Below are 24,410 nucleotides of genomic sequence, written 5' to 3' on the forward strand. Positions count from 1 at the left end.
TCGATAAATTTTCGATAATATCCGGCTAGTCCTATAAATGCTTGTATGTCCTTAACCTTCTTTGGTATAGGAAAATGTTTTACAGCTTCTAATTTAGCTGGATACGGTGATATTCCGTTTTCCGTTATTTTATGTCCAAGGTACGTAACTTCTTTCCTCAGAAATTCGCATTTGTCAGGTTGCAATTTTAGTCGATTTTCCCGCAATCTTCTCAATACTTCTCTCAATCTTTTGTTATGTTCCGTTAGGCTGACTCCAAAAATTACGATATCATCTAAATATACTAGACATTTTATTCCTTGTAGTCCGCTTAGCACCGCGTTCATTAAACGTTGGAATGTGGCGGGCGCGTTTTTTAATCCAAACGGCATTCTATTAAATTCGTAATGCCCGTATGGCGTGGAAAACGCTGTCTTGCATTTGTCGCTCTCTTCCATTTCAATTTGATGGTACCCTGATGCCAAATCGAGGGTTGTGAAGTATTTTGCATTTCCTAGTTGGTCTAGTATGTCGGTGATATTCGGTAGAGGGAATGAATCGCCTACCGTTAGGTCGTCCATTTTCGAAAGTCTACTACCACTCTCAATTTTTGTTTTCCAGACGCATCTGGTTTTTTCGGGACAACCAATAAGGGTGCGTTCCATTGGCTTACGCTTTTTCGAATTATTCCATTTCTTAGCATCTCTTGCACTTGTTTATTCACTTCGGTTTTTTGTTTCTCTGGTAGCCGGTACGGTCGTATGTTGACCGCTGCGCTATCCGCTTGCGTTGCAATTCGATGTGTCACTGTATTTGTACATGTGAGCGGCTCTCCCTCTGTGTGGAATACGTCGCTATATTCTCCGCAGATTTCCTTTACTGACCTTTCCTCTTCTTTGTTTAGATGTCCAGTGCGGAGATCCTGCAATATTTTCTCAGTGCGCCGGGGGATTTTCCCCTCCGCTTTTGTGCAAGTTTTATTTACTTCTGCTGTTTCTTCGGTTTTAATTTCCTCTAGTGATATTTGAGGCATTAGTATTTCGACCTCGTTTTCATTCGTGTTTATTACGCTCGCGGGGCATAAAAAATTTTCGGGCTCTACTAGGCAGTTCCTATAAATACTCCTGGTATTATTTCTTCTGCTCTGGTTATCCCCATCATGTTGATTGTAGTTGCTACTTGCATTATCGTCTCGCTCCGTGGTTGTAACGTGATCTTCCGATAAGGATATAGTCTTAGTATATTCCGTCCGATTCTTAGCTGTTTTGTGGCGTAATTACATATCGCCTTTTGTTCTTTAAGGAAGTCTATTCCCAATATTCCTTCATATTCCGAAGGGAAATCGTCTTTCACGACATACAGTCTGTGTTTTATTTTCCCATCTCGTAAGTTTATGGTGGCGTTTATCCGCCCAATTGGGTGAATCTTGTGTCCGGTCACACCTGTGAGGACTATTTTATCTTCGGTTATCATTGTCTCTCCTTTTAACTTTCCTACTTTAATAAGTGAAATGGCCGCTTCTGTATCGCATAATAGGTTTGTTTTTCCTCCTTTTGCCTCCTGCATGGGTAATGCAACTAAATCCAGGCCTGTGTGTGTGTGAGGTGTTCGTCTTATGTGCGATACGTGATACTCGCTGGCGGGCCTCTGTTTTTCCTCTTCCTTGTTTTCTTCGTCACTCTCTTGAGCGTAGTAGGTCTTCTTTTTCTTTCTGTCGTGATTATATCGATTTTTGTTGTCTCGTGCCGTTTGATTCGGCTTTTGGCGGTTAGGTCGATCTCTGTTAGGTCGTCCGTGTAGCAGCCAACATTCTTCGCGATTGTGACCAGTTTTCTTGCAATGGTTGCAGTATTTGTCAACGGTATTTACGCGCGAGTGTCGCTCTGGTTTCGGTAATGAAAACCGTGTAGCGTAACGGCTCGTACGGCATTCTCGCCCATGATGCCCTAATTTTCCGCATTTTTGGCATTGTATGACATTTCTAGTGTCACGGTAATATGTCGGCGTCGCAGCGCTCTTTGGTCGTGTGCTGACTATCGCCGGTCCCTTGACCTTCTCTTCTGCGCTCGCAGCCGATATTGCTTCTTGCAGTGTCGTATAACCTCGGGATCGCACTACTGTTTTTATATCATCGTTTAATCCGATCTGGAAATTCTCTAAGGCTTGTTGTTGGATAATATTGAGTATTACGCGTTTTTGATCGGTCGTATACTGTTGTCCGTCTAGCATTGATTCGTATAGTTCCATCGCTAACTTGTCTGTTCGAAGTCCGTATGTTCTCGCGTTTTCGCCGGTTTTCTGTTTTAACGTATTGAAATCTATTTGTAGATGTGTCGTATTCCTTTTACTGGCGTAAACGCGAGCTTCTAATTCTTGTTTCAATTGTGCAAAATTTTGAATCTTTCGCGTTTGAAAATCTAGCATCGCTCTGCCTTTTAGTTTCGTGCATAATACTGCGCCTAATAATGTGACTTCATATAACGGGTTAATATTTTCAACCGCGTACGTGATTGCACTCACGAATTCCTGTAGTTTGTTTGCTGATCCGTCGAATTCTGGTATTAAACCGCGTGCTTCTTTCAACGATAGATGTCCGCGTCCCCGATGATGTCGTACATCGTCGAACGAAAGGTCGTATGTTGGTTCGCGTCTATCTTCTAATGGCGTGAGGCGTCCAGTACTCTGTCTTCCTTGCCTCTCTCTGACATCATTTATTTCGACGTGCAGGTTTCTAATCTCCTGCATCATTGCTTGCATCATATCTTTGAATTCGTCGGGTGGATTATTTATTTCTTGTTGCGATCGAGCATTCGTGGTATCGTTATCCAATTCTTCTCGTAACCGATTGATTTCTCTATTTACTTCTACGGAAGTGATGTCTCGCGATGTACCCTGTGGTGCGTGTGTCATGTCTCCACGTTCGCGATATATTATTTCGGGGTTGAAAATACTCGAATCGTATGATGTTAATGAAAATTCGCGCCTAAGTGTTATTCTACTGGGCGAGCTAACCGCTGACTCCGCGTCGTCGGTGTTCGCGATTAAACTCGGATCTATTTCGCCGAATGAATATTCGCGTTCAATTATTACGTTCGCTCCGTATTCGTTTTCGGACGAGCTGTCGCTTGAGTAGTATGCTTCTAAATTTTTACGCACATTACTACTGATATCTTGAAGCGCGGTCTCTGCTATTCTTTGCGAGCTTAATAGACTACGTGTTATCGCTCTTTCCGCAGAATCGCTATGTAGCCACGATGCGTTCGTTCTATTGTTTGATCGTTTGTTTTGTCCTTCCGACATCCACGCGTTATAATAATTGCTTCGTTCGACTTACATTAGTGCGATGAGCAGCATTCTCCTTTGGTCGCAGTTCTCGCGTTGTCCTCCGCGGTTGAGGTAGGTCGTCTCCTCCTTGGGTTGCAGTCCGGTCGTTACCTCGTTAAATCGGGTGTCCGGGAAGTTCCTAGTTGACTTCTCTGCTTTTCGTTGTAGTAGCGGGTGTGTGCAGTCACGACGTTTTTTATTTCCTTTGTCTCACTTGATGCAGGCGAATCCCACCGCTGCCACCAATTTATGTTGTGCCCGCGCCGTGGGGGACGGGACTTCAGGGTTTTTCGCCCAAAGGATTAGGACCCAGGCAACAAATGTAGACACTCCGTACTTGATAGTAAAGGAATATATTTCGGTCGTTCTTCTTACACTGGCCTTACGCTACTCTTGTGTTTGTCTTATACGCTAGGGTTAAGCGTAGCGAGCCTACTTTAGTCAATGCGGCGGCTTATATTGTTGATGACTTCAGATTTCTTTCTGCCACCCCGTCGTGGTGATCGGTTTATATATCGTTGGGTACAGGAAGGATGAGGTGTCCCTGGGCCGGAGCGCGGTTCGTGCTCCGTTTTGTTATGCTTATTCAGCTTTGGCCGTGACTTGCTTTTCTTTTCGTCACGTTTTATTTTTATTTCTTAATATCTTAATATCTTATTTCCTAATCTCTTTCTTTTAGTTTAATTAAATTATTATTTCGTCGGGTTACGACAAATGCTTCGGCGATTGAAAGGGAATCTGCTCTTTTTAAGGATGAGGCTACTGAGTATTTCGTTAAGAGATCCTGCATTGTTAATATGTACGAGTAATTGTTGCGTGTAGTAGGTAAAGGACCCACAATGTCCATAGAAATTTTATCAAATGTTGCTCCTGGAGTGTCGGTTATCAACATGGGTTGCCTTGTCTTTACTCTGATTAGTTTCTTAATCTGACAGTCTCTGCAATTTTGAATGTCTTGTTTCATTGTTGGCCAATAATAATTTTGACGGATTCTATTATAGGTTTTATTTACATCCTTGTATCCCTCTATTTTTGTCGCATGCTTTTCGTATATTAAATTTATCCTCTTATCTAATTCAGGGCAGCGTATTAAAGAAACTTTACAAACTGTTAGAGTTATTGGTTGATCGTCTAAAAATCTTTTAAAGTTTTATATAGAAAATTCCATAGTACCACATCATAATAATCCGTTTGTGCTATACTAACAGAAGTTAACTTTAATTCTTGAATTACGTCAGTTAAAGATCGTATACAATTTATAACTCCCTCGCGCTCAATTTGCGTATTGGCTTTAATCGGGAGAGCTATTGAAACCTTATTGTTTATATTACTTACACGAGCTCTTTCAAAAATTAAGTCATTATATTTGTAACGATGCACCCCGAATGCATCGTTTCCCGGCCGAATAACAGCCGGAAGCTGCCGCCCGGCAGAACACCCGCCGGGCAGAGGCAGGGGCGCGATGCGCCCACATTTTTAAAGCTGATACACTCGTGCGAAAAGCTTGGGCCGCGTAACGGCCTAGCTTTAAAAATCCGACCGCCGCCGAAGACCGTCGACCGGGCCCGAACGAGCAGAGCGCACCGGCCCGCGTTCGGCGGCCCCGAACCCCTCCGAGCGGGCCCGAACCGACCGACTACGTTACCCCGTTCGGTAGGGGTAATTCCACAATACGCCGACGCGGGCTAATTAGAGGATTATAAAAAGACGGTCTCGGCACGGTTCAGATCAGACCCTTCCAATCCTTCTCGAGCCAAGCTAATCTGACGACAAGCAAGCGAAGAGAAAATCCGAAGCGAAATCCAAGAAAGCCAGAAGGTAGTGCGAACGCTGCCTCGGCCGATTGATATCGGTGCTTGCGGAATCGCCTCCACCCGAGATCCGAATATCAGGCGTCGCACCTATTCCGGGGGTGGAACTTGAGCCGCCTCCGACGCTTGCTAGCGTCGCGACGCCTTCCAAAACCTCTAATCCTTAAAGGGGAAGAAGTTAAATAGCTAAGCCGAATAACCGCATCGATTTAAAGTATCGAACAGCTGAGCAGTAAGAACCGCGGCAAAAACTGCGACACGCGCGGCTTCGGCGAAATTCACCGCGCGCTCGAGGAATTCGATATTCAGCCGAGCGATTATCCGAGAAATAAAATTAACGGCAATATTAATAATTGTAACGCACTCCACCGCGAGATCTGCGGCCGATTAAAATACATCGCGGCGAGCGAATTGCAACGCGACGATTCCATTCGCGCTGCGCGAATATACACTATATGTAAATACGTGAGTCACAATAAAGGTTTTGTTATCGTAAAGCACTCATCAATTCCTGGAACCCGACGCCCAATTCCGACGGCTATCCGTACATTTCGCGGACACGAAAACCGCACGTTACATTGGCGCCCGAACAGGGACCGCGAAATATCGAAAGTACCGGTTTCGTTTTTTTTTTTTCTTTTTCTTCCTCTCATTCAAGTTCATAGAATTCAGGCGGAATGATGAAAGGGTGGATTTATGCCCTACCGTAATTAGCAGCCGTGGCGCGGTCGTATGACATAGACGATTCCGGACTGCTGGACGACCTCCGCCGCCGTATGAGCAAATATATAGACGATCACCTCGAGGAATTCGAGGCCTTTGGGTGGGAAACGAGTACCGGCTCCGCTTCTCAAATCCCGGTGACCTTCCCTGGGACGTACGCCCCCCTCGCGCAAGTAACCCCGAAAGTACCTTCCCCGAACGTAAAGGTAATCAACCAAATCCGTAAGTGGGGATGCCACTTTGACGGACGGGACCCCGCTGCGTTTTTAGAGCGCATACAGGAGCTCAGGGATGGATACGGGTTTATGGGGCCCCAAATGCTCAAGGGTTTGCCCGAGGTACTTAAAGGGGACAATTTATTATGGTATCGGAACCATTGCGCGGGCTGGCAGACGTGGGAGGAATTCGAAAACGCGTTCAGATTGCAATTTTTTCCGCGGCGATACACGGCCGCGCTCCGACGCGAGATTTTAAGCCGACGGCAGGCACGATAGGAGCAATTCACGCATTACTCGACGGTAATGATGACATTGATGCGCCGGGCAGGGGGATTCTCGCGCATAGAGCAACTCGAGACGCTATATGACAATATGCATCCGGATTATAAAACGTATGTCCGAATAGACGACGTGCAAAGCATAGCCGAGTTACAAGCCCGGGCCAGGGAATACGAGGATATCGAAAGGGAGAAACAGGCCGCGCGAAAACAAGAGAAGACTACCACTGCACCGACCATCGCCGCCGCGTATAATAAAACGGAATGCTGCTGGCGCTGCAAACAGCGAGGACATACCCGAATGCAGTGTCGCCGGCCAGCGAAAAAATTTTGCTCACAATGCGGCAAGGACGAGGTGCTCACTTCCGAGTGCCACCCGCGTCCGGGAAACGCCTCCGGGGCCGGGGCCTCCGCGGTCGCAAGCTCCACCACGGGCCCCGAATAAGGTTCTTACCGCGACCTCACGTTACCGCGTACCTAGAAGGGCTAAAGGTGAACGCCCTCGTGGACGGCGGGTCCGAAATTTCTTTGATCAACGCTCGCACGATACAAAGGCTCCGGATCCAGGGAGTTACCGAGCAATCGGGAGGGGGAGGACAGATTTTGCTAGTGGACGGGACGCCGGCGGAAGCACCGGACACCGTTATGGTACACATACGCGTGGCCGCGAGAACCGCCATGCACACCTTCGCGATACTGCCGAATATGGAAAGCGACGTTCTTCTCGGGATTGACGCACAGGCTAAATTGCGAATAGGGCTACCACCGCCCCCGTTGACCGCGGCCGCCGGCTCAAAGAGGTGCTGCATGACCGAAGGATTGGCCGATCAGACGATCGAGGAGCGCGAGGAACTGGAACAATTTCTCAGTCACGAGATGGGGAAATTTAAGGACGTCCGGGGATGTACAACTGACGCACGAGATTCGCCTGAAAGATCCAACGCCGATTAAGCAGCGATATCGTCCGCGTAATCCGGCGATGCAAGCCGTTATCAACCAAGAGGTGGACGAGATGCTGGAACAGGGAGTCATAGAGCCTTCCAGTAGTCCGTGGATTCCCCGATCGTTCTGGTGAAGAAGAAGGATGGAAAGTACCGGTTTTGCGTGGATTTCAGGCGGGTAAACGACGTCACGCACCGCGACGCCTATCCACTCCCCCAAGTGACCGCCACTCTGGACAAATTAAGGGGCGCGCGCTACTTATCCACGCTGGATTTAAAGAATGGGTACTGGCAAGTACCCTTGACGCCGGAAAGTCGCCCCATCACCGCATTCACGGTACCGGGCAAGGGCCTGTTTCATTTCAAGGTAATTCCCTTCGGCTTGCACTCGGCCCCCGCCACTTTCCAACGACTGCTCGACACCATTCTCGGGCCGGAACTCGAGCCACACGTTTTTGTATATTTAGATGACATAATTGTCATTAGCCGCACGTTTTCGGAACACCTCGAGATGCTCTCCGAGACATTCCGCCGACTCCGGGACGCGCATCTCCGACTGAACCCCGAGAAATGCAAATTTTGTGTCGACCGACTAAAATACCTGGGGCACGTGATTGATCGAGACGGGATGCGGACCGACCCGGAAAAAGTAAGCGCCGTCGCCGATTGGCCCGAGCCAACCACGATAAAACAAGTCCGGCAGTTCCTTGGGATGGCCTCGTGGTACCACCGTTTTATAAAGGATTTTTCAACCACCGCCGCGCCACTCGCGCACCTAACCCGGAAAAACGCCCGGTGGGAATGGGGGGCGGACGAGCTTAACGCATTCCAAACGCTTAAACAGCAGTTGATTTCCGCACCGGTGCTCACGTGTCCGGATTTCACGCGCCGGTTTTCCCTACAAACGGACGCCAGCAGTACCGGACTCGGAGCCGTATTAACACAGCGATACCCTGACGGCGACCGCGTCATCGCCTACGCAAGCCGCACGCTCAATGCTGCTGAACGGAATTACAGCGCCACTGAGTTAGAATGTCTCGCCATCGTTTGGGGGATTAGGCGAATGCGCAACTACCTAGAGGGGTACGCCTTTACGGTAGTCACCGACCACCAAGCGTTAAAGTGGCTTCGGAAGCTCGAATCTCCAACTGGACGCCTCGGGCGTTGGGGCCTCGAACTGCAACAATACGAATTCGATGTACAGTACCGCCGCGGGGTACTCAACCGAGTTGCCGACGCCCTCTCCCGACAACCCGAGGTGTGCGCGAACCGGTCTAACGATTGTGGGTAGTACCGTCGTATATTGGGGGAGGTAAAACGGGATCCCACCGCCCGGCCCGAATATAGGATCCACGAAGGACGACTCTACCGGCAGATCCTGCATAGTCTCGACTTCAAGGAAACTAGCCCGGAGCAACAGTGGAAGATCTGCATTCCCAGACCATTGCGGCAGAAGACGATCGAGCGTTTCCACGACGCCCCCACGGCCGGACACCTGGGGATCGCCAAGACGATTGCAAGAATCGCCGAACGATATTACTGGCCCGGAATGTTCCGCGAGATTGCGCGGTACGTTAAAACATGCAGAAGCTGCCAGGAACACAAGGCCGCCTAGACTCGGCCAGCTGGAACCCTGCACGCGACGAACATCACCAGGCCATGTGAACAGGCAACGATAGACTTAGTGAGACCACTACCCCGATCAAGGAAGGGTCATACCTGGCTCCTCTCCATCCAAGATCGCTTTACCAAGTGGACAGAATTCGTGCCGCTACGGAGGGCCACCGCTGACACGGTGACCAAGGCGATCACCGACCACCTGGTCTTGCGACACGGACGACCAGAGGCCATTCTCACGGACAATGGCACTCAGCTCCGTTCTAAGCAGTTAGAAGACCGTCTCAAGGCCCTTAACATCCACCACATCACGACACCCGCGTACGCACCACACTGTAATCCCGTGGAACGCACTAATCAAACCATCAAAACGATGATAAGCCAGTACGTGGAAAAAGATCATCGTGTCTGGGATGAACAACTACCGGCTCTCCAGTTCGCATACAATACTGCGACACACGACGCCACGGGATACACGCCGGCATACCTCATACATGGCCGAGAGCTGACGCCACCGACCGAAACCGATGCGTCCAGGACCGAGGGAGCCACACCGGACACCGTACAACGAAACCTGGAAGAAGCATATGAGCTGGTCCGCATCAATTTGGCCCAGGCATTCCAACGCCAACAAAAAAATTATAACCTCCGTCGCAGAAACTGGAAACCAAGGATAGGAGACTGGGTGTGGAAACGAGAACACCCGCTCTCTAAGAAAATTGACGCGTTTAACGCAAAATTAGCACCGAAATACAGCGGGCCGTACGAGGTGAAAAACATCGTCTCACCCGTTATAGTCGACCTTAAAAGTAAACGGGGGAAGTGGATTAGACACGTACACATACAGGACCTGAAAACAAAGAACAGCGAGGAAAACAACACAGAAGACGACCTTCCCCCAAACGACGGCAGCCACGATAGCGACACCGAGCGATCCGACGATTAAAAGCGATCGAGATGTCGAACGGAAAGGACGAAATCCTCGCTGCCATCGACGAGTTTCTGGCCGAGACGGAGTCTCCGCCAGCCGAACCGCCCGTAGCCCCGGCACCACCCGTAAAATCCAGGGCACCTCGGGTCGGAACAATAATCCAACGATCCGACCGCGAGCAAGCAAGAAAAGCCGCAATCATGGCGATCCCGCCTCCACCACTGCCAGGGAGACGTCAGCCGCGGCCGTATGAACGCCGTCCACTACCACCAGCAAGGGAGACAACGGCCAACACCACCCCCGCCGCCGTACCGGAGATGCTAGTGCCCATGGGATCCCTCCCGGCACCTCCAATACGAGTCCAGGTCGAGCCGGGCATTGTCTTTGAGGTACCGCATTTCGCGGTACACGTTTCCCGCCGCTACCACCCACGAACCGCAAAAGGACAGTGGATCCTCCGCTTTAGCCACGACGGGAAACTTCGATACCACCGGCGAATCCGGTAGACCTGGGCATGCGAGAAGGTCCCGAATAACCGGACTGATGACGCCTCGAATTCAGGCGTACTTTTAGGAGGGGGGCGATGTAACGATGCACCCCGAATGCATCGTTTCCCGGCCAAATAACTGCCGGAAGCTGCCGCCCGGCAGAACACCCGCCGGGCAGAGGCAGGGGCGCGATGCGCCCACATTTTTAAAGCTGATACACTCGTGCGAAAAGCTTGGGCCGCGTAACGGCCTAGCTTTAAAAATCCGACCGCCACCGAAGACCGTCGACCGGACCCGAACGAGCAGAGCGCACCGGCCCGCGTTCGGCGGCCCCGAACCCCTCCGAGCGGGCACGAACCGACCGACTACGTTACCCCGTTCGGTAGGGGTAATTCCACAATACGCCGACTCGGGCTAATTAGAGGATTATAAAAAGACGGTCTCGGCACGGTTCAGATCAGACCCTTCCGATCCTTCTCGAGCCAAGCTAATCTGACGACAAGCAAGCGAAGAGAAAATCCGAAGCGAAATCCAAGAAAGCCAGAAGGTAGTGCGAACGCTGCCTCGGCCGATTGATATCGGTGCTTGCGGAATCGCCTCCACCCGAGATCCGAATATCAGGCGTCGCACCTATTCCGGGGGTGGAACTTGAGCCGCCTCCGACGCTTGCTAGCGTCGCGACGCCTTCCAAAACCTCTAATCCTTAAAGGGGAAGAAGTTAAATAGCTAAGCCGAATAACCGCATCGATTTAAAGTATCGAACAGCTGAGCAGTAAGAACCGCGGCAAAAACTGCGACACGCGCGGCTTCGGCGAAATTCACCGCGCGCTCGAGGAATTCGATATTCAGCCGAGCGATTATCCGAGAAATAAAATTAACGGCAATATTAATAATTGTAACGCACTCCACTGCGAGATCTGCGGCCGATTAAAATACGCGGCGAGCGAATTGCAACGCGACGATTCCATTCGCGCTGCGCGAATATACACTATATGTAAATACGTGAGTCACAATAAAGGTTTTGTTATCGTAAAGCACTCATCAATTCCTGGAACCCGACGCCCAATTCCGACGGCTATCCGTACATTTCGCGGACACGAAAACCGCACGTTACATATTTAGGAAATTTATTTGCTTTTTGGTAGTCCTTTGCGCCTCTATCAAAAGGGTTTCTATTTAAGTCTATAAAAATGATATGATTGTCTTTTTGAGTTAGTAATGAATCGCGAGTCTCTTTCATTCTTAACCAGTTCACTGGGGGTGACACTTTCTTGGACACGTAACGATTGGACACTGAACGATTGGACACGTAATATTGGATACGGAACGATTGGAAACTGCACGATTGGACACTGCATGATTGGACACTGCATGATTAGACACCGTTCCACATGGGTTTGCAATATTTCACGCGAAACGAGCTTCAACACACATCGCATATGTACACACACACGCGCGCGCGCGCGCGGGGGGTGCAAGGGGGGCCTTCGGCCGGCCCCCTTCCCGCATCCACCCCACCGGTAGCAATCGTGCAGAGTGCGTGTCCAATCGTGCAGTGTCCAATCGTTCAGTGTCCAATCGTGCAGTGTCCAATCGTGCAGTGTCCAATCGTGCAGTGTCCAATCGTGCAGTGTCCAATCGTTCAGTGTCCAATCGTGCAGTGTCCAATCGTTCCGTGTCCAATATTACGTGTCCAATCGTTACGTGTCCAAACGGGATGCACCCGTTCACTGGTACACTCGAAATCAACGTTTTGTGCCAAAACTGGTGAGAGCAAATAAATTCGTATTTTAGATGAGTTTATCTATAAGGGGTTTTTTGTGTCGCTGGTGACGAATCAAGGGTCGAAATTTCAAAATTCAAAATGGCGAATTCAATATGGCGGACTAATTTTGTTATTTTATTATGGAGTAGATCAAATTCGATATGTTCGCGTTTTTCGAGTCTCTTATGATGAATCTATAGACAAAATTGCAAAATTTAAACTGGCAGATCCAATATGGCGGTTTCTGGTGATTAATTTTGATATTCCATTATGGAAATATATCACACTCGGTAGGTTTTTTGGTCGCAGATAACGGATTAGTTCAAGACATTCAAACTGTTATTTCACGTACGTACGCACGCACGCACGCATTTTGAGTATATACTTTAGTATGGTGAATTAATTTTGTTATTCTTGAATAACAAAATTAATTCACCATACTAAATTCGCCATTTTGAATTTTAAAATTTTGATCCCAAATTTGTCATTAGCGATCCGAAAAATGTGGGTGTATCAAGTTTCATGCAAATCCGTTGAAAATTGGCAAAGTTATTCATAGTGGCCATATATGGGCCATTACCAGTTGTGGCACTTTTTTTTGGCCATATATGGGTCATTACTAGTGAACTGGTTAAGATTGATTCGTCATCATTAATAAAATTTGACTCTAGACTTGTTGACTGATTTTCGTCGGAATCTATCTTGTTATCTGAGCTCAAGCAATCAGTAAGAAAGATTTGCGGATCATTATTTACAGTGGACGATAAAGCGGTGTTAGTATATGCCAGAGCTGTCCATGTTTTGCACTTTTCGGCCGATTTCCGTGAGTCAACGCCTATTCCCCGCCCCTTACGTCTCGAGACCTTAACAACGAGTCCTCTAGCAACCGTAACCAAGACGCGCGACACTTTACTACAGGAGCGGCGCATCTATAATGCGATGCCGTTCCCTACGCCCCGTTTGCCAAATGTCAATATTTTAAATACGCGAATTTTTTAAAATTTAGATATCTCTAGATAATTAATTCAAAATGTATAACAAAGTTTTAATTCCCGATTATTAATTACATTTACGATGTGATAATCATAAAGTATTATTAAATTATACATATGTATATTTTATTATATTATATTTTATTATATTATTTTTTTATTAAATATATAATTATATTATATTAATTAAACTATTCGTTAAATTAGATTTTTATTAGTATGTTGATCGGTTTCTGATTTATAAATTAATAAATAATTATAAATTTAAAATTTTATATAAGATGCTTTTATTAGAAGCACAAAGTACTCTCATGGACGATAGTTATTTATATAGACTGTTGGATATCCATTATATGATGCCATTATACAGGGTTTGTCAAAAGTGTGGAAATCCCTAAATATCTCACAAACGGTGCATTTTAGAAAAAAATGTTTCAGGCAAAAGTTGTTTTGTTTCAAAGGGGCCATAAGACGGTACCATTGGTTTGACCTTGAAGAGTCATTTGAAGGTCACGTGAAGGTCATTTCAATTTTTTTAAATGGAACACCCTATATATTTTTGCACGATCTAGTAGCTTATCTCGAGAGCTTTCCAAAATACTATAATTAAGTACCTTTTCGTTAAGTACTTTTTGAGTTATGAGGCTTGAAATAATTTCTTAATTTTACATAAACCGTAAAATATCTTGTAAAATATTCATTTTTCGATTATCTTACCTTAATACTTTTATGTAGAAAATAATGAGAGGAATCAATTGGTGTAACGAAAACACATAGTTGTTTTTAAGAAAAAATATGGAATTGTTAATTGCAAATTACATATTTTTTCTTCAAAACAACTATGTGTTTTCTTTATACCAATTGATTCCTCTCATTATTTTGTACGTAAAAGTATTAAGGTAAGATAATCGAAAAATAAATATTTTACAAGATATTTTACGGTTTATGTAAAATTAAGAAATTATTTCAAGCCTCATAACTCAAAAAGTACTTAACGAAAAGGTACTTAATTATAGTGTTTTGGAAAGCTCTCGAGATAAGCTACAAGAGTGTGCAAAAATATATAGGGTGTTCCATTTAAAAAAATTGAAGTAACCTTCACGTGACCTTCAAATGACTCTTCAAGGTCAAACCAATGGTACCGTCTTATGGCTCCTTTGAAACCAAACAACTTTTGCCTGAAACATTTTTTTCTAAAATGCACCGTTTGTGAGATATTTAGGGGTTTCCACACTTTTGACAAACCCTGTATATAAATTAGAATAACAACAATTATAATATTTTTAACAATAAATTTCCACGTCACACATGAGGTACTATTGTTGACGCGTTTTTTTTTTAAGTGATTTCCCCTGTAAGCCTAATCCACTAAAAAGGAAGAATAATCAAAAGCAACTACCACTAAAGAACAAAATAATAATACTAATGTAACGGAGCACCTTTCCCGACGCCGCGGATCGGCTCGCCGGAGTCAGGGTTCGGGAGAAGGGGAGGCTCAGGCTCGCAGAACTACACGTGTTAATTACGATACAAACTCTTTATTCCGTAATTCTTAAACTAAGTTTTACAAACAGGTGTATTTCTAACGCGAACGCAAGATCTTTACAAGCTGGTCGCGTACAGTTCGTGACGAACACGGATTTCTCTCGACGAACGTAAGATATGTACAGGTTGGTCGCGTACAGCACGACGCGGATCGGACGCGACGAATTTACGAACACACACCTTAATCTAGTGACGCAGGATATGCTCAGAGTGATCGCGTGTTACGCGACGCGGATCGGATGCAACTTATTTACGAACACAAACCTTAATCTAGTGACGCAGGATATGTACAGAATGATCGCGTGTTACACGACGCGGATCGGATGCAACTTACGAACACAAACCTTAATCTAGTGACGCAGGATATGTACAGAGTGATCACGTAAACTTAGTCGCGGACGCGGGCGCGAGAGACCTACAGGGTGGTCATGTGCAACGAGGCACGGACACGGGTCTAGCGGAAGGGTCCCGTTAGCGCACGGTGCGATAGCGCACCAACCCGATAGCACACGAAAAATTGAACACAATTCCCGATAGCCCACGTCCCTTTAGCACACATCCCGATAGCACACAAGGTTCCATATGGGTTTGCAACGGGGTGCGGGGGCGTGGGCGGGGGTGCAGTCTGTACTTTCTCATTGGTGTGCTATCGGGATTGTGCGCGATTTACTTTGTGTGCTATCGGGATGTGTGCTAAAGGGACGTGGGCTATCGGGAATTGTGTTCAATTTTTCGTGTGCTATCGGGTTGGTGCGCTATCGCACCGTGCGCTAACGGATTCCGCTCGGGTCTAGCAGGGTCTGCCAACCGTGGTCGGCCGAGGACGGGAGCACCCGTCCTCAGGGTGGTGTACACGAGAGCGCCCGTAGTACACCGAGATACTGGACGTCGGTTGAAACCGACCGGGCCCGATAGCAACCGGGCTCTAGACCAGGGGAGTTAAGACAGGTCACCCAAAGTATAGGTAACGGACGCGGATTGGCGCCACGCGAGGCCAAAGAAACGGTCAGTTTGGCCCAAGACCGTGGATATCGCTGTCGAGTAAGGAATACGGCTAGGAAGTGAGGCCTTGAAGGCGGTTGTTCTTTATTCATTCCAGGAGCCGTGAAAACGGCTGTTCTTCCAAGAGCCGTGAAAACGGCTGTCGTCCGGGAGCCGTGGAAACGGCTGTCATCCGGAAGCCGGGGAAGCGGCTATTCGGTCAGGAGCCGTGAGAACGGCTATTCGGTCAGGAGCCGTGAAAACGGCTGCTCGGTCTTCGAGGATGAGCCGGACAGTTCCGGACGTCGGTTGCAACCGACCGAGTACGAGAGCGCCCGTACCCTCAACCGGATTGTCCGTGGCTCGACGGGATGCTTCTGGTTGTCGAGTGCACCCGACCGGGCACGGTAGCGACCGTGCTCTGGACCAGAGTAAGGAAGGAGCTCGGTAAGCTTCGAATGCCCAGAGTGCGCCCTGTGGCTTCGAGCGTCCCGAGAGTCGGGACAGGAATAGGTCTTGATTTGCCGGAGCGGTCGCCTTACATACCTGGCTGGTTACCCCCACGCGATACCCCCATACGTTTATGCATGTTGCAGTGGGGTAGGCCGCGACTCTCAATCGGCGGCTCGATCGAGGTGCTCAATCGGCGGCGCAAGCGGGTGTTCGCAATTATTAATCGGCTCTAGTAACGGCTCCGCCGTTACACTAATAATAAATAAAAATACGTAATAATTGAAGACACTATACTAATTTTGTACGACTACGCCTTTCATACGATTCGATGACAGATGAAATATCTACTTGCATATTCGATGTACTTATTTGCATTAACGAAGACAACGATGCATCCTTCAAACAAGAGCGTCTGTCTGTTTTTATATATTTCATTTTAGAAAAGGAACATTCACATAAATAAATGGATCCGAACATAGAAAAAAATCGAAGACCAAAATTTCTAAGCCTCGGATAAGTTGCTACGTCTAAAATTTTGAAAAGCTCTATTCCCTTTTCCGATTGTGTTTTAAGGGAAAGATCAAATTGTAAATCACAAAGTTCTTGTTACAATTCTATATTTTGCTCTTCTATTTTTGCAAGAAAAGGATTCTCGAGAAGAATTACGTCATTTCTAAGCATCTCAAAATCACTAAATCGCGTATTAAATTGACTAATAAGTGAATCAATTAAGTAAAGATACTTTTGAAAATTGCAATTCGCACCATGCTCTTTAAAAAGAAGTTGATAAGATAGGAAGAAATGTACACAGCCTGTCTCGATATGATTTTTAAATAATAATAATTGTCTACGAAAAAAATCAATGGCACTAACTAATTGAGAAATAATTTTATTGCTTCTTTGCGACTTCAAATTTAAAATATTTAAATGATTAGTCAAATCAGTAATAAAAGCGAGTTTACAAAGAAATTCTAAATCGTCTAGAAAAAATTTATATTCGTCACATTTTGCGATAGATACTTCTTGCAAGAAAAGAAAGATTTCTTTTCTTATTGCGAAGAACTTTTCTAACTTCACAATATAAAGGAACATCAGTATAAGCTGCGTTATGTTCTTCGAGAAAGTGTTGAAACTTTCGATGAGAAAAAAACTTGTCACGGTCCGTTTTCGGCCGCGGGATAACTCGCCGGGATCAGGAGTTCTTGTGTCGGGTTAGAGAGAAGCAACGCGAATTTATTGGAATTGTGTGTATATTTATTGTATGTAAGTGTATTTTATAATGCGTGTATGTGTGTGTGTGTGTGTGTGTGTGTGTGTACGCGGTATTAGATGTAATTACAATTAGTCGGCGCTATGTTTTATTAGCCGGCGCTTGGGTTTTTCTCGTGGTTCCGATGCATGGGCGCGAAACAGATTCCTAGCTTCTTTTTTGTTACATGTTTACGCGCGGTTTTTGTCGCGGTGTCTGGCACGGCCATCAGCTGTTCGTTGGGCTTTTAAATTCGCACGCCTGACAAACAATTGTAATCGGGTTTACTCGGAGGGGTTGCGTGTGCCCGGTATCCCTGAGTTCGCGGTATAAGGCGTGTTGTTAGGAATGGATTCGCGAGGATGAGAGTATCGGAACACTTGTCGGAGGCAGCTCTCTCTCCACCCTGGGACGTTTGCGATACTCTAGTGGCGGTAGGACAAGTGTCGACTGGCGGTCCGAGAACGCTCGGCGGAACTAGAGTTTCCCTCCGGTTCGGATGGCAGTCTGGAGTGTAATGCTGGGAGACTTTTGAGAGACTGAGTGGGCGGAGTATCCCTCCACCCTCTGCCTCTTATCGGTACCTGGGAGATTCGGAAATGGATCTGGATGGCTCCGCGCTATACTAGCGGGAGAGGATTCGGAGTTGGCTCGTTCTCTTGCGATGCCCGCATGAGACAAAGTGTCTTCTCTGGTCGACGGAAGCCCTTCTTATACGGGGTGGCTCACTCGCGTCGGCGCAGACGGTACAACCCTTCCGAGCGGTGGTGGGGTTGTCGAAAGGAGCCGTCTACCCGGCGTATCATCGGGGCTGTTCGTCGGTCTTTGGTGATATTCGGCTGGAGAATTTTTATAAGTTTAAAATTGTGGACGCACTGCGCCCCTGCCCTTTGCCCGACTGGTGGTCGTCGGGCGGCAGCTTCCGGCCGATAGAGGGCCGGGAATTTCCGGGGTGATGCGTTTTAGGACGCATCGTTACTTATTACCACCTTTAATAAAATTAATAATTTTTGTTACCGTTTGCATTGCAATACACAGTTGAACAGCTTTCCCGCATAACGCTTCTTAATGAATAATGCAATGTATAATGGGGAATTTTAAATCTCGCTTCCTGATTTGACCGAGAAATCTATTTCCTTAGCCAATCATTGTTTTGGCACCATCAGTTATAGCCGAACATTTTCTAAAATCTGTATTAAATTTTTTTAAAGACTTTTCTACAGCTTCGAAGATGTCAATACCTGTAGTTGTGTCATGTAACGTAACAAAATCTAAAAGCTTCTCGACACATGAGAAATTGTTTTGGGCGATTCGAGTAAAAATACTCAATTAGCTCACGTGTCGATTATCGGTGCTTTCATCAAGACATAATGTAAAGTACGAGCAAGATGCTAACAAAGATTTTAGTTTATCTTCAATAGAAAATACAATATTGCTAATTCTACGCCCTATTATTTGATGACTAAGCGGAATGCTCGCAGCTTCGTCGACAGTTAATTTATCATCGAAACATTTTATTGTCTCAATGAGGCATTTTTTTATAAATTCACCATCACTAAACGATTTGGAATGTTTCGCAATGAGAAACGAAATAGCGTATGATGCAGCTAAAGTTTTCGCATCATCATTATCGGCATTAGAAATTAATGAATGATAAGTACTATCTTCATGATGAACTAACTTTAATCCTTCAAGTATTTTTAATTTTTCCTGAGCTGTATATTTAGAATATTCTCCGGAATGTATAACTCTATAATGCCTCTCCAGAATATATTTTTTAACGACAGACGGCTCATAATTACACAAGAGACAAATTGTCCGATTGCGGACAAATGCGAAGAAAATGTCCTTCCATACTTTATCGTGTCGTTGCCCGTATCTTTGCGTACTTAAATCAGCCATTTCGATGAAGACGAATTATATATTAAAACACTGAATATTAAATCACTGAAAAAGCACTCACTATACAGTAAGATTACTCTTAGCACAGTAAGAAGACGTTATGCTGACGCACACGCTTTAAAACAGATGATGATCGATTTAAACAATTGCACAACGAATTACTAGCATGCGCAGAGTATACATATGAGTGAGAGCAAAATAAACAGATGTTTTTTAAATGCTGTTTAAATGCTATATCATTATATCTTCGTTGATACGAATAAATCCTTCAAATATCCAAATAGATATCTATATCTATTATCGGACTGTACGAACGGCATATAGTCATATAAAATTAATATATCTCATAATTATTACTTATTTTTATTTATTATTATTAATGTTATTTTGTTCTTTAGTTAGCTATTTTTCATTATTCTTCTTTCTTAGTAAACTATGAATAAAACCACTTAAAAAATATGCGAATAATAGTATCCTGTTACGTCCCGCAACAAAATTTTTTTTACTCATTTAAATATGCAAGACTTATACTTAATAATATTATAACTATTAAAGAAATTAGCAAACATACGTATATAACATTTTCTTTTATACTTACAAGGGGAGGTCGCGGTTGACTCTTCACCGATTTTGATCTCCTTTGATGTGGTAAATCTGCATCGAAAAAAAGTTGATCCGTGTTCGAGCTTTTCGTCCAATGCGCCTTGTAAAAAAAATTTATTTTTTCCCGAAGTTTAGAGAAATTGCCAGGTTCGTTATCAGGCCTAAAGAAAGACACACTTTCGATCGGTGCCGCTAGTCCAGTGGCAGAGCGCAAGAATAGTAATCCCGGGATCCCAGGTTCAGGACTTTGGGCTGTCATAATTTTTTTCTTTTTTTTTATTTTATTTATATATATGTATATAACATGTATTATTTATTATGTTAAATAAATATTCGGCATACTAATAATGTTAGAATACACACTTTTCATTTTTCATAGCTTTACAAAATCGGTTTTTCTACCTGCTGTGAACCGCTGGATGCCGTTAAAGTATCGTTACAGAAAACGTTACGCGGGGGGGAGGGGGGAAGGGCCGTGTGATCCTGTCAAAGATTCTAGAAGGTCGATTAGAAAATATCTTACTTATATATTTATAATATATTTATTACATATTACATATTTATGCAGAAAATAATAATGAGTAATAAATTAAATAGATAGATAAAGAAATAATTACATAATAGATACATAAAGAATTAAATAGATACATAAAAAAATAATTAGTTAAAAATTAAAAAAAAATAAATACATTTTTTGTTTATTTGTTACATTGCGCCGGATGATATAAATCATAAAAACATGCAAAACATAAATATTTTCCGCATACAGCACATTTAATAAAAGCACACGCATTACAATTACATTTTAACGAACGTATATCTTTAGGAAAGCAAATTTCATTTACATTTGAAAAAAATTTTCTTTCTGATATTAATTTTGACGCATACCATGCATATTGTATCATATTTAAAAATGCATCAGCGGAAAATTGATGATGAATGAGAGAATGGATTTTTATAGCATCTTCTCTCGCAGATAATTGCCGCTTATTTTGCAACACCTCTACAGAATTTTGCAGCATTTTAATAAAATTCTTAACTTGGCGAAAAAAATAAATATCGCATGGTTGACAATATGGAGTGCAATGAGGAGGAATGATTTCGATAGTTGAATTGGAATTTCCATCATCATCGGTAAAAATACTATTAAAATGAGCCGAATCTGTTTGACCTCCCTATGAATCTAGAATAAGTAAAAATTCCTCTTTTTTGCAATATTCCGTAAGAACATTTTCTACAGAACAAGTGAAATGGCCTTTTGTTAATTTTCCTGATTTTGATGCCGTGACAAATACATTTCCGTAATTTTTAATTCTTCGACAGTGACCGAAACTCGAGGACCAAAAACTCCTTTAGGTTCTTGCATACAAAGAAACACTTTCGGAAGAAGTTTTCCAGAAGCGGTAATCGCATATTGTGCTGTATAACTATGTGTGACTTTATTAAAGTTACCAAGAAAAACATCTATCATTTTTTGTCCTTTCTCGGCTAATGTTCTGCGTACATCAACACGATATTCGCAACCTGTCTGATCTGTATTAATAACAAAGTCAGGATGAAAATTTAAAATTTTTTTGCGATCCGTTTCTGGAATTTTTCTGCTTCTTTTAATATCGTCGGTAAATCCAATGCATTTTTTGATTTTAAATAACGCGTTACTTTTCTTTGGCGAATAGAATGGATTGTTTTAAATTTTGTAACCCAAGTATGCGATGCTGTAAAAGAAAACTCTGGTCCTTGATATTGTATAGCAGCTTGAGAAGCCCACTGCTGTATAGTTCTTGTCAAAATAGGTTGCATCTGCTGTCGGGCTTCAACAAAACGATCGAAAGTCCATTTCTGGATCATGTTAAACTTTTCTTTTACTCCTCCACCTTGCTCGATTTGTACTTGCCATTTTTTCAAATCACTTTTGTTTTTAAGTGCACTCCCTCCATGTTTGTGGATTGTTTTTAAGCTCCAATTTGGATGTTCTCGAACCAAATTCAAGATTTTAATTTTTGTATCGATCGATATACAGGGTGAGCCATTTTAATTAACGCACGCAATTATTTCGGAAACAAAGCATTTTAGAGAAAAATGTTTCAGACAAAAGTTTTATGGTTTCGAGGGGGCCATAAGATGGTACCATTGGTTTGACCTTGAAGAGTCATTTGAAGGTCACGTGAAGGTCACTTCAATTTTTTTTAATGGAACACCCTATATATTTTTGCACATTCTAGTAGCTTATCTCGAGAGCTTTCCAAAACACTATAATTAAGTACCTTTTCGTTAAGTACTTTTTGAGTTATGAGGCTTGAAATAATTTCTTAATTTTACATAAACCGTAAAATATCTTGTAAAATATTCATTTTTCGATTATCTAACCTTAATACTTTTATGTACAAAATAATGAGAGGAATCAATTGGTGTAAAGAAAACACATAGTTATTTTTAAGAAAAAATATGTAATTTGCAATTAACAATTCCATATTTTTTCTTAAAAACAACTATGTGTTTCCTTTACACCAATTGATTCCTCTCATTATTTTGTACATAAAAGTATTAAGGTAAGATAATCGAAAAATGAATATTTTACAAGATATTTTACGGTTTATGTAAAATTAAGAAATTATTTCAAGCCTCATAACTCAAAAAGTACTTAACGAAAAGGAACTTAATTATAGTGTTTTGGAAAGCTCTCGAGATAAGCTACTAGAATGTGCAAAAATATATAGGGTGTTCCATTAAAAAAAATTGAAGTGACCTTCACGTGACCTTCAAATGACTCTTCAAGGTCAAACCAATGGTACCATCTTATGGCCCCCTCGAAACCATAAAACTTTTGTCTGAAACATTTTTCTCTAAAATGCTTTGTTTCCGAAATAATTGCGTGCGTTAATTAAAATGGTTCACCCTGTATAATCACTTTTTATTTTTTTGGATGCAGGAGGTTCAAATTCGTCTTCACTAGTTTCTATGCTTTGTGAAGAGCTCGTGAAGCTCGTATTTAATGTTTCTGGCACCTTTTCAGAAGAAGAACTATAAGTTAACGGATATTCTATCTCATCTTCCGGAATATTTTCGTAAGGTAGAAATAATTCCTCTGCTTCTTGAAAATCCCATTCCTTTAAAATTTCTATTATTGCTTTCGCAAATCTTTCTCCTAAAGCGGTTGCTTTATACGATGCAGATCCACTCGCAGGTCCTTTCACAATTTGCAGTTTTTCCAAAATTTGAGAACAAACTTGCAAACCATCCGTAATATCCTGTTGTTCGTAGGATTGCATGAATGCGTATTCGTCTTCTTCCCTGACTTCTTCATGGCCTCTGCTTGTGGATGGTTGCTCACTAATTTCTGATTTTGATTCCATTTTTAAATAATCGAAGTAAAAATTATACACAGGCGAAATAATACAGTGTAAAAGTACGGGAAAAAATGTTCTTGCGTCTGACTACTAGCAGTTACAGAACAAGACTGATTTTTTACGACCTTCTAGAGTCTTTCGAGAGCCCTTCTAGAACCCTTATTGGTGGACAGGATCACACGACCCTTCCCCCCTCCCCCCCGCGTAACGTTTTCTGTAACGATATTTTAACGGCGGTAGCATCCAGCGGTTCACAGCAGGTAGAAAAACCGATTTTGTAAAGCTATGAAAAATGAAAAGTGTGTATTCTAACATTATTAGTATGCCGAATATTTATTTAACATAATAAATAATACATGTTATATACATGTTATATACATATATATAAATAAAATAAAAAAAAAGAAAAAAAAAGAAAAAAATTATGACAGCCCAAAGTCCTGAACCTGGGATCCCGAGATTACTATTCTTGCGCTCTGCCACTGGACTAGCGGCACCGATCGAAAGTGTGTCTTTCTTTAGGCCTGATAACGAACCTGGCAATTTCTCTAAACTTCGGGAAAAAATAAATTTTTTTTACAAGGCGCATTGGACGAAAAGCTCGAACACGGATCAACTTCTTTTCGATGCAGATTTACCACATCAAAGGAGATCAAAATCGGTGAAGAGTCAACCGCGACCTCCCCTTGTTAGTGACATACTATTCTAATTATTCTCGTTAGAATACATATAATCTCCCTCTTTTAAGTCGATCTAAAGCTAAAAAGCTATCTATATACACATATATATTAAATTCTAGAACAATAGTACATACATATGCTAACTTGAACACGTTCTGCTTTCAAATGGTTCTAATACTAATCGTATATTTCAAACCAGTAATCTGATAACTCGTAATCATTATAATAATGCCTAGCTACATAGGATCATTACGCTGTATCGACATACTCTCTATAAGATCGTGCAAAACCTTTCTTTATTACTACATCTATTACCTTCTTAGCAAAACCGCACTTAAAAATAGTAAAAGGAAGTAATGTTGCCGACTTAAGGTAACATTACCGACTTAGGGTAATAAAGGAAGTAACATTACCGACATAAGATAATACCGACATAAGATAAAGACGTTACCTACATTATCGACATAAGGTAAAGACGTTACCTACATTACCGACATAGTGTAATACCTACATAAGATAAAGACGTTACTAACATTACCGACGTATTGATCGTATGAATTCAAGGCTAAATGCAACGCGCTAT

General features: G+C 43.5%; 1 protein-coding gene and 1 pseudogene across 1 annotated transcript; both read right to left on the reverse strand.

Moving 5' to 3' along the window:
* Positions 1–1,080: 1,080 nt before the first annotated feature.
* LOC145966275 (uncharacterized) lies at positions 1,081–3,279 on the reverse strand. Its single transcript, XM_083090251.1, has one exon. It carries the CDS (start codon positions 3,277–3,279, stop codon positions 1,081–1,083), a length of 2,199 nt encoding a protein of 732 aa, XP_082946377.1.
* Positions 3,280–20,498: 17,219 nt separating this feature from the next.
* LOC145966471 (uncharacterized) lies at positions 20,499–21,166 on the reverse strand (annotated as a pseudogene).
* Positions 21,167–24,410: the final 3,244 nt, after the last annotated feature.

Source organism: Camponotus vicinus, unplaced genomic scaffold (assembly GCF_025532165.1).
Source record: "Camponotus vicinus isolate PSW18456_S1 unplaced genomic scaffold, iyCamVici1.0 SCAF_2, whole genome shotgun sequence".
Classification (NCBI taxonomy): Eukaryota; Metazoa; Arthropoda; class Insecta; order Hymenoptera; family Formicidae; genus Camponotus; species Camponotus vicinus.